We start from the raw sequence: 13,707 nt of genomic DNA on the forward strand, positions 1-13,707 counted from the left end.
GTGGTGAGAGCAAATATGAGCGTTTGATTGTTATTATTTGTTGTTCTATTGCTCCATCTAGTGTCCATTGTGTAAATTGCAATGATGTGGTCTAACATTTGCTGTTCGTCAAAATGTTTTTTGGATCAGCAGGCTTTTATATTATATTTAGGATGATGAGTAATATAGCACATTAGCAACAAACCATTAGTGACATATGTAATGGTTAGTTGGTTAGTTAATATAATATGTTACAAATTAGGAATGTGCAAACTAAAAGATCAACAAAAATATTCTGCTTCTCTGTATTCATGTAATATATTGTCATGAACTAATTTCTCACATAACTCATTGTTTCTGAATCATGTGCAATCGTATAATCTAACTGCTTATCTGAATTACAGTATATCCTAAATCTACAGGACTGTTATATAAATTTACAGCATGCACATTATAACTTAAGTTGTTTACTTGTAAATAAAGTGGCAAAATGAACTGATCCCTTACTGTACCTTTTCATTGGACAATCAATTTAATTATTAAGTAATTATTGCTTTGCAATTCGCTGCATAGCTACATCATATTATTTTGAGAGCTGTCTTCATCAATTGTTAGACTACCGTTGAGCGGTGCAAACTTATGACAATTGGGCATTTTTCACTGTGGTAGTGCCCGGTAAGGTATGCTAATTGAAGACAGTGACGGAGTTCCGTTTGGTGAGTGACAGCTCGTTACCTGCTTTGTCCGTCTAGTGCGGCTCTCGTTGTCAGCGCGGTCAGGCTGTCGGTCACGTTTATTAATGCAGGTGACCGTCGAGCGCATCGAGCCGAGCGGCGGCTCTACCGGCCCGAACTATCTGCACGCTTTTCCGGACCGAAGTTTTCGTTGTGGTTTAGAGTTCGAGAAGTCTCGGCTTGACTCGGAGCGAATACTTCAATGGAAGAAGACAAGAGCAGCTCAGGACAGCATGAGTCCGGTTCGAGAGAGGAGGGATGACAGTTTAAAGTAAGCGGTTTGTCTTTCGCCTTCATGTCTAACATCAATTGTCGTTTTAGAGCATTGACCTGTTGAGTCTTTGTGTTTTCGGCCTGTTTAAGAAAAAAAAAAGTTTTGTCTGTTTCATACACTTGACAACAGAAGACAACATAGGCCTATTGTTGTGATGTTAAAATGAAGCAATAGTCAAAAACTGTGCTCTTTCATGGCAAGACCTTTAATATTTAATTGAATTGTGCTCACTACTTGATAACTAATTAATACAAGACTAATGTCAGGGAATCAGGGTGTAGTCTTTCCTCTGGCACGAGCAGATCTAATTGCTCAATCTACACCAGCATTTAGTTGCGACTGAAGTCTCTCACTAGAGCTGATCTTTGAAAAAATACGGAGGTGTAGATTTTGTTTTACTCTAGACTATATCTTATTGAAAATAAGTGCCATTTCAAACACTTCTCATTTACTCAAAAAAAAAAAAATGAAATTAAAATGTAAGGCCTTGGAGATTGTTTCTTTGCTGAGCATTATTGGGCTTAAGGTGAGTTTGTTATGAATAAATAGCACTTATACAATTAAATAATGAGTAATATTGTTCCGCACTAACCGTATAGATTTCCTCATTCCACATTTTAATAACTGACTGATATATACAATATATTATTATTATTTTTATTTACAAACATTTTGAGTACAAATTATGCAACAAATATGCAACAAGTGACTGCTGCAAGTCCACACAAACGGATACCATTAAAAATATGAAATTACTGTTAACCTACATTTTGTATATAAATAACAAAGAAGCATTTTTTCTAATACATTTATATTTTTAAATAATTTCTAAAGTGTTATGTCATAATGAATATACTCAGGGGGTGGCACAGTGGCTCCTTGCAACAAGAAGGTCACTGGTTCGAGTCCCGGCGGGGCCAGTTGGTATTTCTGTGTGGATTTTGCATGTTCTCCCCATGTTTGTGTGGGTTTCCTCCACATGCTCCGGTTTCCACCACAGTCTAAAGACATGCGTTATGGGTGAATTGAATAAACTAAATTGGCCGAAGTGTTTGTAAATGTTCATTTGTGTGATTTATTTATTGACATTTTTAAATTAAATTATGGGACCTTGGTCTCAGCTTAGGCAACTTTTGATGTTGAAGAGTTTAAATAAAAGTGACTTTTGTTGACATTTTATAGATTAAAACAATATTTTTTCTGGCGGCCCGGTGGCTCAGTGGGTCAGTGGTTATAAGCCTACATTTTGTATATAAATAACGAAGAAGCACATTTTTCTAATATATTCATTCATTCATTTTCTTTTCGGCTTAGTCTTTTTAATAATCTGGGGTCGCCACATCGAACTGAACCGCCAACTTATCCACCTATGTTTTTACGCAGCAGATGCTCTTCCAGCCGTAACCCATCAGTGGGAAACATCCACACACACTCACACACACTCATACACTTTGGTCAATTTTAGCATAAACAATTCACCTGTACCACATGCACCCGGAGGACTCCACATAGAAATGGCAACTGACCCAGCCAAGGCTTGAACCCGCGACCTTCTTGCTTTTAGGGGAATGTGCTACCCATTGCGCCACCGCATCGCCTTTCTAATTCATTTATTTTTAAAATAGTTTCTAAATAATCATATCATAATGAATATACTCAGAAGGTGGCACAGTGGCTCCTCACAGCAAGAAGGTCACTGGTTCGAGGTCCAGTTGGGTCAGTTGGCATTTCTGTGTGGAGTTTGCATGTTCTCCCCATGTTTCTGTGGGTTTCCTCTGCGTGCTCTGATTTTACCCACAGTCCAAAGACATGTGGTATACTTGAACTTAATAAACCAAAATCACCATAGCGTATGTGTGTATGGGTGTTTCCCAGGACTGAGTTGCAGCTGGAAGGGCTTCCGCTGTGTAAAACATATGCTAGTTAAGTTGGCAGTTCATTCCACCGTGGCGACCCCTGATGAATAAAAGAACTAAGCTGAATGAAAATTAATGAAGGATTATTTCATGCCAAGTAAATTATGAGCAACTGTTAATTAATATGCAGCACTTATTTTTATTGTCCTATGCAAAAATGACAAGGGATGTTGAATGTTATTCAAGTCCTGGAATGGTGTAAAACTTGACATGGTTGTCCTGAATGAAATCACTGTCTGGTCGTGCTTGGTGCTAAAAGGCAGACAAGAGAAAGAATCCATGTCAGTCAGCCGAGGCTTTCTGCTGCCATGCTGGTCATACATGTTTCATTGGGCTCTGGCGGACGACCTGCTGAAATTATTTGCTGCTTGCTCTGTGAGAGAAACCTGAGCTCCTACTGATGCTGGGCTTCCTCAGTGACCCCTGGCAGCCGTGAAAGCCCTCACCCGCTGCTAATTAGTTTTCTCCTTTCTCTGTGCTACTTCTTCTGTAGCCGTGGTGTCAGTTTGTGGTCCCGTGCACATGGAGAGGCTTTGTTTTCTTGTTGACTTGACATAAAATACTTTTTTTAAAGCGGTCATGTCCTGTGATGACACTGTGCACAATCTAATGGTGTGTTCACTCATGGCATCATGTTTGGTTTGATTTGAATAGTTTTTTGAATAAATGTGATCACCGCTAATCCTTGGTGTGAACCAAACAAGTGGTTCGAGATCAATAAAAACATGGATGTAGGTTATAGGATTGCCCCAATACTCAATATAATATTGAACCATTTGATATGACCTCCATGGTTTAATACACGTATAGATATTGCTTTTTTTGGTTTTGCATTTAAAATTAAAAATATATGTATTTGCATTTCCCTGTTCCCTTAATTTCTCTCTGAACTGGCTCTGTGCAAGTTAAAATGCATGTCCATGCGCTGAAACATGACTCCCCGTCGCCGTGAGTAAATGTCCCATCTGTGAGCACTAAAGTAGGGAGATGCTTTCACATGAAAATTAATTGCATTTCACAATCTTGGAAATGTTCATTCATTCATTTTCCTTCAGCTTAGTCCCTTTATTCATCAGGGGTTGCCACAGCGGAATGAACTGCCAGCATATGTTTACAGCGGATGCCCTTCCAGCTGCAATGTCTTTGGACTGTGGGGGGAAACAAGAGCACACGGTGGAAAACTCTGCACAGAAATGCCAACTGACCCAGCTAGGGCTCGAACAAGCTACCTTCTTGTTGTGAGGCGACAGTGCTAATGTAATATAAGCTGTAGCTCACACTCAAAAATGCTGCTTGTTTAAACTACGTATTTAAAATGAGCTGAATAAACACAATTCTTTAGTTTTTCAGGACAACTTAATTGTTTTATGTTCAATCCACTTGAATAGTGTGGAACACAGCATTTTTTACAGTCTGAGTAAACCTATTTTGGCTTGTTTAAACTTTAAATAAGCTGCAGACCAAGAGAGTCTTCCTTTCCTGGGAGGAGCTTATTCTGAATTTTTATTATCGTTTAATATTCACAAAGTTCAGATGCGGATGGATGATAAGGTTTTTGCACCTGTGAATCATCCAGGGGAGGGTGGGGGCACCTGTACTGTGCTACTGTAGTGTGTCCAAACACTCTCTTGATGGAGCTGAAGGAACAGATCCAGGAGGAAGACAAGGACATGCTGACCTGCAGAGGACAACAAAGACCACATGTTGCTAATTGGCTTGATAACCACCACTGATAGGAACAATTTACACATGCAAGGTGCACTAGGGTTTGGTTGGCCCTCATCTTTGGCTACATTACCTTCTGTATTCACTAACTACACTAACAGCTACGGGGCAGCGTGTCTTGGCAGATATGCTGAACTCGTTGTAGTTGGGTAAGTTATTTTTGCAGGGTTTTTTGAAGGAAAAATAACGGGAAGTGTTAACATTATGCTTGATTGGAAGTTTGAAAAAGTCTTTGTTACATCAGCAATGTTACTCGTATGCTTGCTAGAGCTTCAATGATTCTGTAAAAAGCCTCACAGGTTACTGTCATTTGAATTTAAATGTTGAAATATCCAGTAAAGCAACTTTTTTGTGGGTGGAGGGGTTATGGTTATGATCATAACCTATTTTATTCTCAGAGGTCTGGATGAATTATGAAACTATAATAATGGATTTAAACACACTCAAGTCTTTATGTTGTATTGAACAGTGTAAAATATGCACTGACAAGTTTTGAAGAATGAATCAAATAAACATTATGTATTCTTATGTAAATTTTAAATGTCTTTTTAAACTTAGTAATGTTTGTATAATGTATGCATGTTAGAAATTCAGTAATTCCATAGCAATCATCATTAATATTTTTAAATTTTTTTAAATATTTAGTAAAACTTTATTTTTGTGGGTTACAATTATTACTAACAACAATTTAATTCTCAAAGGTCTTCATATATTATGAAACTAAAGCTAGTGAATTCTAAGACACACAATAAAATCTTTCAATTACACAAAACAATGTATTACTTTTACCAAAATGAACTCGAACTTTTACCAATGTTTCGTTTCTCTATACCCTTTACCCATAACGTTTCTTGTTGTCATAGTGATAAATGTAACACTCCCAAATGATTTCATGTATTGTTCTTTGATGTTGTACTGTTTAAAATATTCATGACATAATTGTCAGATAGATTAGCAGCAGTTTGAGACAGAGTGAAAGCTTGGAGGCGACAGCATCATGTGACCTTGCACAGTACCTGATGGTGGATACGCTTTTCATAACAAAAGCCCTTTTCACTCTTCGACCTTGATTAGTTTCGGTCTCAATGGTCTTACCATGCACAAATATTATAAGGTTATAAAAGCTATGCATACACTGTAAAAAGCAATTAGTTGACTTATCTATTTTGAAAAGTGAGTAAACCTAATGCTTTTGATTAGTTGACTTTACTTAAAAATAGTGAAACCATTGTCTTAAACACTCAACAACACTGGTTTAAACTACTTATTTAAAATAAGTTAAAACAAAACAATTCTTAGGGCTGTTTTTGGGGACAACTTAATTGTTTTGTGTTCCACCCAATTAAATTTGTAAAAACAATTAAGTTTACTTAATCAATTTGTGTTGAGACAACATGAAGAAATTGCATGGAACCCGGCAATTTTAATTAAATAAACTATGTGCATAATTATAAAAATTAAGTCAACTCAACCAAGTTACCACAGGTTTACTCTCTTTTTTAAGCATTTTTAAGTGTTAATAATTGTAAATAAAATGAAATGGCAGAATGCATTTTAAATAGGTTTAAATAGAATTCTGGCCACACATAGAATGCTGTTTATTGTGTCTTTAATTCAGCAGGGTCTCTGAAGGCATCACTGCAGCATAAATGGAGCTTTTCATTAACTGGATGATCGATTTTCATTCTTATTCCCTTATCATGCATTAGGAAAAAGCTGCTCAATGAACCCGACAAAAGCATCAATTCAGTGCCTGCCCCGTTCACCAGGAGTGTCAGCAGGGTACTAAAAAGTGGCCTCAGGTAATGTGACTATTATATTTGTTTCAGAATATTCACACCTTATTGTGAGGTTTTAGGTCTGTAATGTACTCAAGCATTATTGACCTCTGAAAGTAGTAATATTTTTGCTTAATTTCTTTAGTGTCTCATCATGTGGTCAGTCATCTACTCCTGTGAGTCACCTCCCGTCCCGCTCAGGAAGTCCAGGCACTGGTCCTGGGCTCTCCACAGAGCACAGCTCCATCTGCTCATGGAGATATGATGTAATGCTTTTCTGCTGATTCCAGATGCTTTGTAGTTCAGCAAAGTTCAGCTCCTGTTTAGTTCATGAATTTGAATTAGAATGACAGGGTTTTAACTGAATTGAAAATACTGAAATATGAATTGGAGTTATGAGTGTATTAAATTTCAATTATCTGATACACTTTAAATATTTTGGAATAATATTTTATAACAATGATTCTATATTAAAGTTGAAGTCAGAGTTATTAACCCCCTTTTATTTTTTTCCCCAATTTCGGTTTAACAGAGTAAAGATTTTTTCAACACATTTCTAAACATAATAGTTTTATTGACTCATTTCTAATAACTGATTTATTTTATCTTTGCCATGATAACAGTAAATAATATTTTACTAGATATTTTTAAGACACTTCTATACAGCTTAAAGTCAAATTTAAAGGCTTAACTAGATGAGACTAGGTTAATTAGGTTAACTAGGCAGGATAGGGCAATTAGGCAAGTTATTATATAACAATGTTTTTTTTTTATGTAGACTATCGAAAAAAATATTGCTTAAAGGGACTAATAATTTTGACTTTATGGTGTTTAAAAAATTAAAAACTGCTTTTATTCCAGTAAAAAAAAAAACTTTCTCCAGAAGAAAAGATATTATCAGACATACTGTGTAAATTTCCTTGCTCTGTTAAACATGATTTGGGAAATATTTAAAACAGAAAAAAATTCAAAGGGGGTTTATTAATTTCGGATTTCAACTGTATATAAATTTAATCATATTATAATTATTAATTCATATTTTTTATTTGATAATTAGAATGTTGTAAAGATAAACAATGTGTTAAGCATTTATAATTAAAGGTTTGTTCAATATGTGTTAACTTTTAAAAAAAACTTTCAGAACGTATTACTTTTACCAAACAAGGATTAATAAAATTGATCAAAACAGTAAGGATGACAGTAAAGATGTGTAATCTTACAAAAGATAAATGCAGTTCTTTGTTTATCAGAAAAATCTGAAAAGAAAAAAAAAGATTTGGTTCAATTAAACTTGTTTTAAAGCCTGGACTCACTCGGGAAGGCAAAATAGTTCGCAGGATTTATCAAAACACGTAGATTTATTTACAAACACTCACTTAACCGGACATCGATAATACAGAAGACACAGGAACGACAAGTCACAACTGAGAACACACATGGGGAGGGTCACGTGAAAACAAACGGAACACAGGATGGAAAAGAGAAGGTGGCCAGGGAGGAGTCACATGAGGGAGGAGTGCAGGAAGGGAGGTGTAGCAGGAGGTGTAGGACCCAGGACACAGCCTGGGGATGGTCCAGGGTGGAGTCAACGGAGGTTAGAGCCATGGAGGAGGAGTGATTGCCGACTCCAACGGGCCAACCGTGGGAGAAGCTGCAGCTAGGGGTGGAGCCCAAGAAGGGGTAGGAGAGCCGTAGGGCAAAGGTAATGTCGAGGTCCTGGAGGAGGAGGAGATGACGTTGGGGGACAGCCTCTGGTTGTCGAAGTAGATAGGCAGACCCTCGGTGTGACCTCCACGCTTGAAGCTGTAGGATGAGCTGAGGGACTTTCTGACTGTTGTAGCGCTGGAGTAGGCTAAATGGCTGTGGGTGATGACATCAGCGGAGGTGAAGAGGGTGGGATGCTGCTCATGACCCTGGAGCTATCATCTTCGGTGATCAACTTGGCTAAAAGTCTGTCTGGGAACAGCTTCTTGGAACTCAGAATCAAACATTTGCTGTCTGGTAACAGCGGAAGGGATATGAATTCTCTCCAGTAGTTGATGAGCAGTAGGGTTTGGTCCAGTGACAGCTCACCCTCTGCTGTGGGTTGGTGGGCGGACTCTTGCTCGACCCCTCGATGTCCACCAGGACTCTTACTTTCAACGTTGTTGCCGGCTCACACACCTAGTCAGATGATTGGTTGAGCTCCTCTTCCTCAATGATGTTCCTGTCGCTCTCGATGGCTCACATACCACGGGTGCTCTCCATCTGCGGTGGGCTCTGGCGCAAGCTCCCTGCAGATGGTAGTTGGGCTGGTCTGTATGGTCCTAGTGGCTGCTTTCCCTCTGCTTCATCATGAGGATCAGGAATTCTGGGGTGTAGATAGAATCCACGGATAAGCAAGGGAAAGGAAAAGAAAACACTTGGGGTAAAAAAAAAAAGATTATAAAAATCTGTTCTTTTTTCCCAAAAATTCTGTTTTTTGGGTCCGGCATTATGTAACGCCTTGACTCACTCAGGAAGACAAAAAGGATTTACCAAAACACGTAGATTTATTTCCAAACACTCACTTGAAAGGACATTGATAATACAGGAGACAAGAGAATGACAAGACACAACTGAGAATACCGGACAAGAACCTAACTGAACACAGAGACTTAAATACACAGGAGATGATTAAACTGAGACACAGGTGAAAATAATCAACATTAACAAATGGCGGGAACTAGAACAAAGGAGCACATATGGAAGGTCACATGTTGAAAACAAACGGAACACAGTATTTGATGCTTGTAATTGCTTTAGACATTTTTAATCATCATAAATGATTCTTAAACTATAAACCAGTATACTGTACGATCATGTTACACTGAAGGCTGGAGCAAATAATGATATTAAAATGTAAAATAACAGTGTTAATTTCATTTTAATTTGACTTAAATTTAAATTTTAATTGCAATATCAAATTCTATTTGCTCCATCAGTTTTGAAAATATCTTGGAAATGAACTAGAATGCAAAATGAATTTGCTGAGTAGAACACAACATGCTATGTATTATACTTATAATGCACCACATAAACACATGAGAGACATCATCTATAACAGAAATTTTATCTCTTTATCATTCCTTTTTAAAACTCCCATTTGTTCTGTTTTCAGTGTCTTTGTCTAACTGTTGTGTTCCAGCTGTGAAAGTTAAACTGTAGTGTCGGGTTTGGTTGGTGTGCAGGAGTTTGAACGGGCGAATACACAGCATGTGCGGCAGCTCTTTAACTCTGTGGATGAGCTTCTGTATGAGGGGAGAGTCAGCAGCCGCTCAGAGTCTCTGCAGGAGGAGTGTGAGGAGTGGAATGGACACACTCCACATCTCAGGTATACAGCTCTTTTAAGTGATGGATGGTTTGTGAATGGAGAAACCTGACTGCTCTCTAACTTTTGAAAAAGGGTTAGTTAAATTTTCAATTTGAAACATCACTAAATTAAACCAAGCTTTTTTTTTTTTCTAGAAAAAAGTTACATTCAGCAAATTACCCTGACAAAGTATCATGATTTCTTAAAAATATATTTTTTGTTTTGTTTTTACATTAGGAAGGTGGCTACAGTGACTTATTTTTATTGTCTTACAAAATAATTATTCAGATGATTCTGTCAAAAACACTTATTCATTCTGGAATGATGCTGGTGATATTCTAAAATAAATACATTTCAGATATGGACAAATGTACAGGGTTGTATAGCCATGGGTTTGGGTAAAATAATATTTGTTTTTCTAAGAAGGTCTGAAAATGTTTCTTTTAAATTTGAGATAAAAATATTATCAGTTAGAGCAGTGTTTCTCAAACAAATTCCTGGACAACCACCAGCTCTGAACCTTTTTCATGTCTCCTTAACCAAACATGCCTGATTCCGACCATCAGCTTATAAGCAGAGTCTGACAAACCTGTAATGGTGTGACAGACAATGGAGACATCCAAAACATTCATTGTTGGTGGTCCTCCAGCAAGGTGGTTGAAAAAACACTAGTTTAGAACATTTATTTCACAAATATTGTCAAAATAAAAAAAAAAATTTTATTTGTTGTAAATAAAATTCAGGTAAAATTCCAGAAAATACTGTTTTATTTTAGCTCTTCTAAAATTAAAACATCAATATTGTGTAATCAATATTAATATATACATTTGCAATGTTCCCCATTTTTCCCCATTGACTACAGAATTTTAGGGAATCAGTTGGAGGCTCCCAAACAAGAGGGTTTTCAGTACATCTGTAGACGAGAGTCCAGTGCCAGAACCTCCTCCTTTACCACATCCACCTGCCTGGACAAGAGAGAAGACCATAGCAAGTAAGCCCTTTAATAATATACTAGTTTAAAAAGAAGCTTAAAAAGAAAACAAACAAAAAACAACACAAAAGGTTAGATTTACTGTTTACTCAGACTTAACCAGATTAGCTTCTGAATTGCATTGGTTTTAAGGATTTGAGTTGTCAACAAAGAAATTGTTATGGTTTAAACCACAGATGTTAAACTCAATTCCTGGAGGGCCACAGCTCTGCACAGTTTACTTTTAATCCTAATTAAACACACCTGATCAAACTAATTGAGTCTTTCAAGCTTGTTTTAAACCTAAGTTTGTTGAAGCAGGGTTGGAAGTAAACTAAACTGCAGGGTTGCGGCCCTCCAGGAGTTTGACACCCCTGGTTTAAACAGTTAGAATTAGGGGTGTAACGATTTATCGTTGTACGATTTATTTCGATGCAAAAATGTCACAATATGCATCGTGGCATTATGACGATTTGATTACGATATGACGTCCGTTTTCTCTTATTGAGCTGTTTGCACGTGAGCTACGTTACACCTGCTGTCGCACGTGAGTTCAGATTGCAGCAGCAGTAATGTTAGCAAACCAAGATGAGTGGAGCTGAAATAAAGAATGGCCCATCCTATCAAAATCAGACGTCTGGCAACATTTCGGTTGTACAGTCATTGCTTTAGACTCGTCCGCTTTTTGACACGCATGGGTCAAACATCCTGAGTTTTAAAGTCTTCACAGTGATTTACATACTTTGCACAGCGACAGGGATACCTTCTAATGGTGTTGAAAGAGTCATATACTGTATTTATAAGGTACAATTCACCCTAAAATATCATTCTGTCTTCATATAATGTTCCCGCCGCAAAATCACACGACGTGAGCTTACCGTGAGCTGTTTCTACAGAGGGCGGACTTTGATAGACGCGCGCGTATGGCAAGCCGTTTTAGATTTTAAACCTTTTTTCTGACTATCCATAAATATATTTTGAGATATCTTTAAATATATTTTGACTAGTCATTATTATAATTCGACTAGTCAGAATGACAATTAGAGATATCTGCAATTACAATTGTACTAGTACGAAATCAGATTGGAGATATCTGCAAATATATTATGACTAGTCATATTCCTCCATTGACTTCCATTGAAAAATATTAGCAGATATCTCTAAATGAGTTTTGACTAGTCAGAATTGTAATTAGAGATATCTCTAAATGAATTCATTTAAATATGAATTAAATACCTGGAAATGTGTTTTTTTTTTGCACACACAAAAAACGCAAGTGACCAAGCAAAGCCTTAAGCTCTTACTGTTAAATTCAATTGAAAAGAAAGCTTATTTTTTTTGCACCTTTACTTAAATTATTCCTTAATTTTTTCTTTCATTTCAATAATATTTTTAAGAAGTTTTTCAATTGTTTTATTTTCCAGATAGAGGCCTGTTTAATTTATTTTCTTAAAGAAGGTTCAGTTTAACAAGTTGAAATGAAAGAAATACATAAAAAAAGATTACTTGGTAAAATATGCATTTCAGTTTAATTTTAAATTTTTATTCCAAATATCGTGATACATCGTATCGTGAGCTGAGTGTATCGTTACACCCCTAGTTAGAATAGATTTCTCATAGAATATATTTGCGTCCATGTAATACTTTGACAGCTATTTTGAAGTTGTACTTGACTGTTAATAGGTGGTTAACAAGGCTGACTGCCCGCTTCAGTCTCCTCTCATTGCATTGAGCAGTCATGGAGGTTAGTCTGTCTCCCTGTAAAACTAGTTAAGTAAGAACAGAAACAAACAGCATTTTTTCAAACACTTGCATATTTTTTTAAGCCATATGTCACATACATTTAGTAAATTAAACACATGGACATTAATGATGGATGATGGGAAAAGTCTGATGGCCTTCCTTCATTTTGACAGATTACATTGAGAATCTTTCACACTGTTGTTTTGCAATTGATTTTTAGTAATGGGCTTATACTAATACAATTTTTTGTATAAAAAAAAACCCCATAAGATAAATATTGTTAAAGTCTTAGACTATGTGGCTCAGACTATGTGAGTTTTTAATAATGCTATAAAATTGTATCTCTTCAGACTATGCAAACATGATCCCCATGTCACACTGTATGAACTCAGTTGTCATAATATCAGATTGAATTTCATTCAAAATGCATCAAAACACAAATACATACACTCGGTACTCATCTGTAGACAGAATTCATCAATCTGTGACACGTTTATTAACCAGCGTTCTGAAATCATACCTCACAGGAAATATTAACAATCTGCAGAGTTAATTTTACTCGTAACAAGCCTTGATCATAAAACCAGAAAAAAAGCTGTTTCTACATTTCCTCAAGGCGCGCTGATTGCATCATCAGGTTCAGTGCTTCTATTGGTTCTTGTTTTAACATTTGCCTCAGTCACACTGAAGAAAAATGTCTGAACTCTTCTGACAATTCTAAAACTTCATCGTGGTGGAATTTTTATCACAACTGACATTAATTTGACTGTCAGCGAACATTTCAAACTAATGATTCAAGACCACTGATTTTAATAATCTGAAAATTTTTAATTAATAAATTTGTCTCAGAAGACCAAATCTTGGACAAAGTTGTGGAGTGTGAGGCTTGCTGGGATGACAAGTTAGCAACAAAACATGAATATATCGTATAAAATCTGGCATGATATCAGGTTTTTTTCTTTGAGCAACTTAAAGTCAGTTCCCCCAATAAATGTTTTTTAAAACCCTTTTTCTACCTTTATGAGATTCTTTCTTCTGTTAAACCCAAAAGAAGATATTTTGAAGAATGCTGGTTGCTGGCACTTATCGATGTACTGTGGAACTCAGTAGGTGCCATCAACAGTATAAGCGTTTTTCAAAATAACTGTGTAAATGTAAATGGATTGGATTTTTTGAAAACGATCCCTTCATTACTTTTAGTCATACAAATAAGAGTTAAACATCATTTGTTACTGTATATAGTTTACATATTTGTGT

General features: G+C 36.5%; 1 protein-coding gene across 2 annotated transcripts in view; it reads left to right on the top strand.

Moving 5' to 3' along the window:
- Window positions 1-661: 661 nt before the first annotated feature.
- Window positions 662-13,707, top strand: part of fam149a (family with sequence similarity 149 member A) — a 33,058-nt gene continuing 20,012 nt past the window's right edge. The window contains exons 1-5 of one of the 2 annotated variants that reach the window (XM_087281623.1): window positions 662-984; window positions 6,338-6,430; window positions 6,552-6,672; window positions 9,616-9,758; window positions 10,600-10,728. In XM_087281623.1, coding sequence (XP_087137749.1) covers window positions 779-984; window positions 6,338-6,430; window positions 6,552-6,672; window positions 9,616-9,758; window positions 10,600-10,728 — 692 coding nt within the window. In that variant the 5' untranslated portion in view covers window positions 662-778. Of the gene's footprint in view, window positions 985-3,979; window positions 4,778-6,337; window positions 6,431-6,551; window positions 6,673-9,615; window positions 9,759-10,599; window positions 10,729-13,707 lie in introns of those variants that run through there. The other variant, XM_087281624.1, reaches the window with a different exon arrangement.

The sequence above is a fragment of the Danio rerio genome, chromosome 14 (genome assembly GCF_052040795.2).
Source record: "Danio rerio strain M-AB ecotype USA chromosome 14, GRCz13ab, whole genome shotgun sequence".
NCBI classification, from domain to species: Eukaryota; Metazoa; Chordata; class Actinopteri; order Cypriniformes; family Danionidae; genus Danio; species Danio rerio.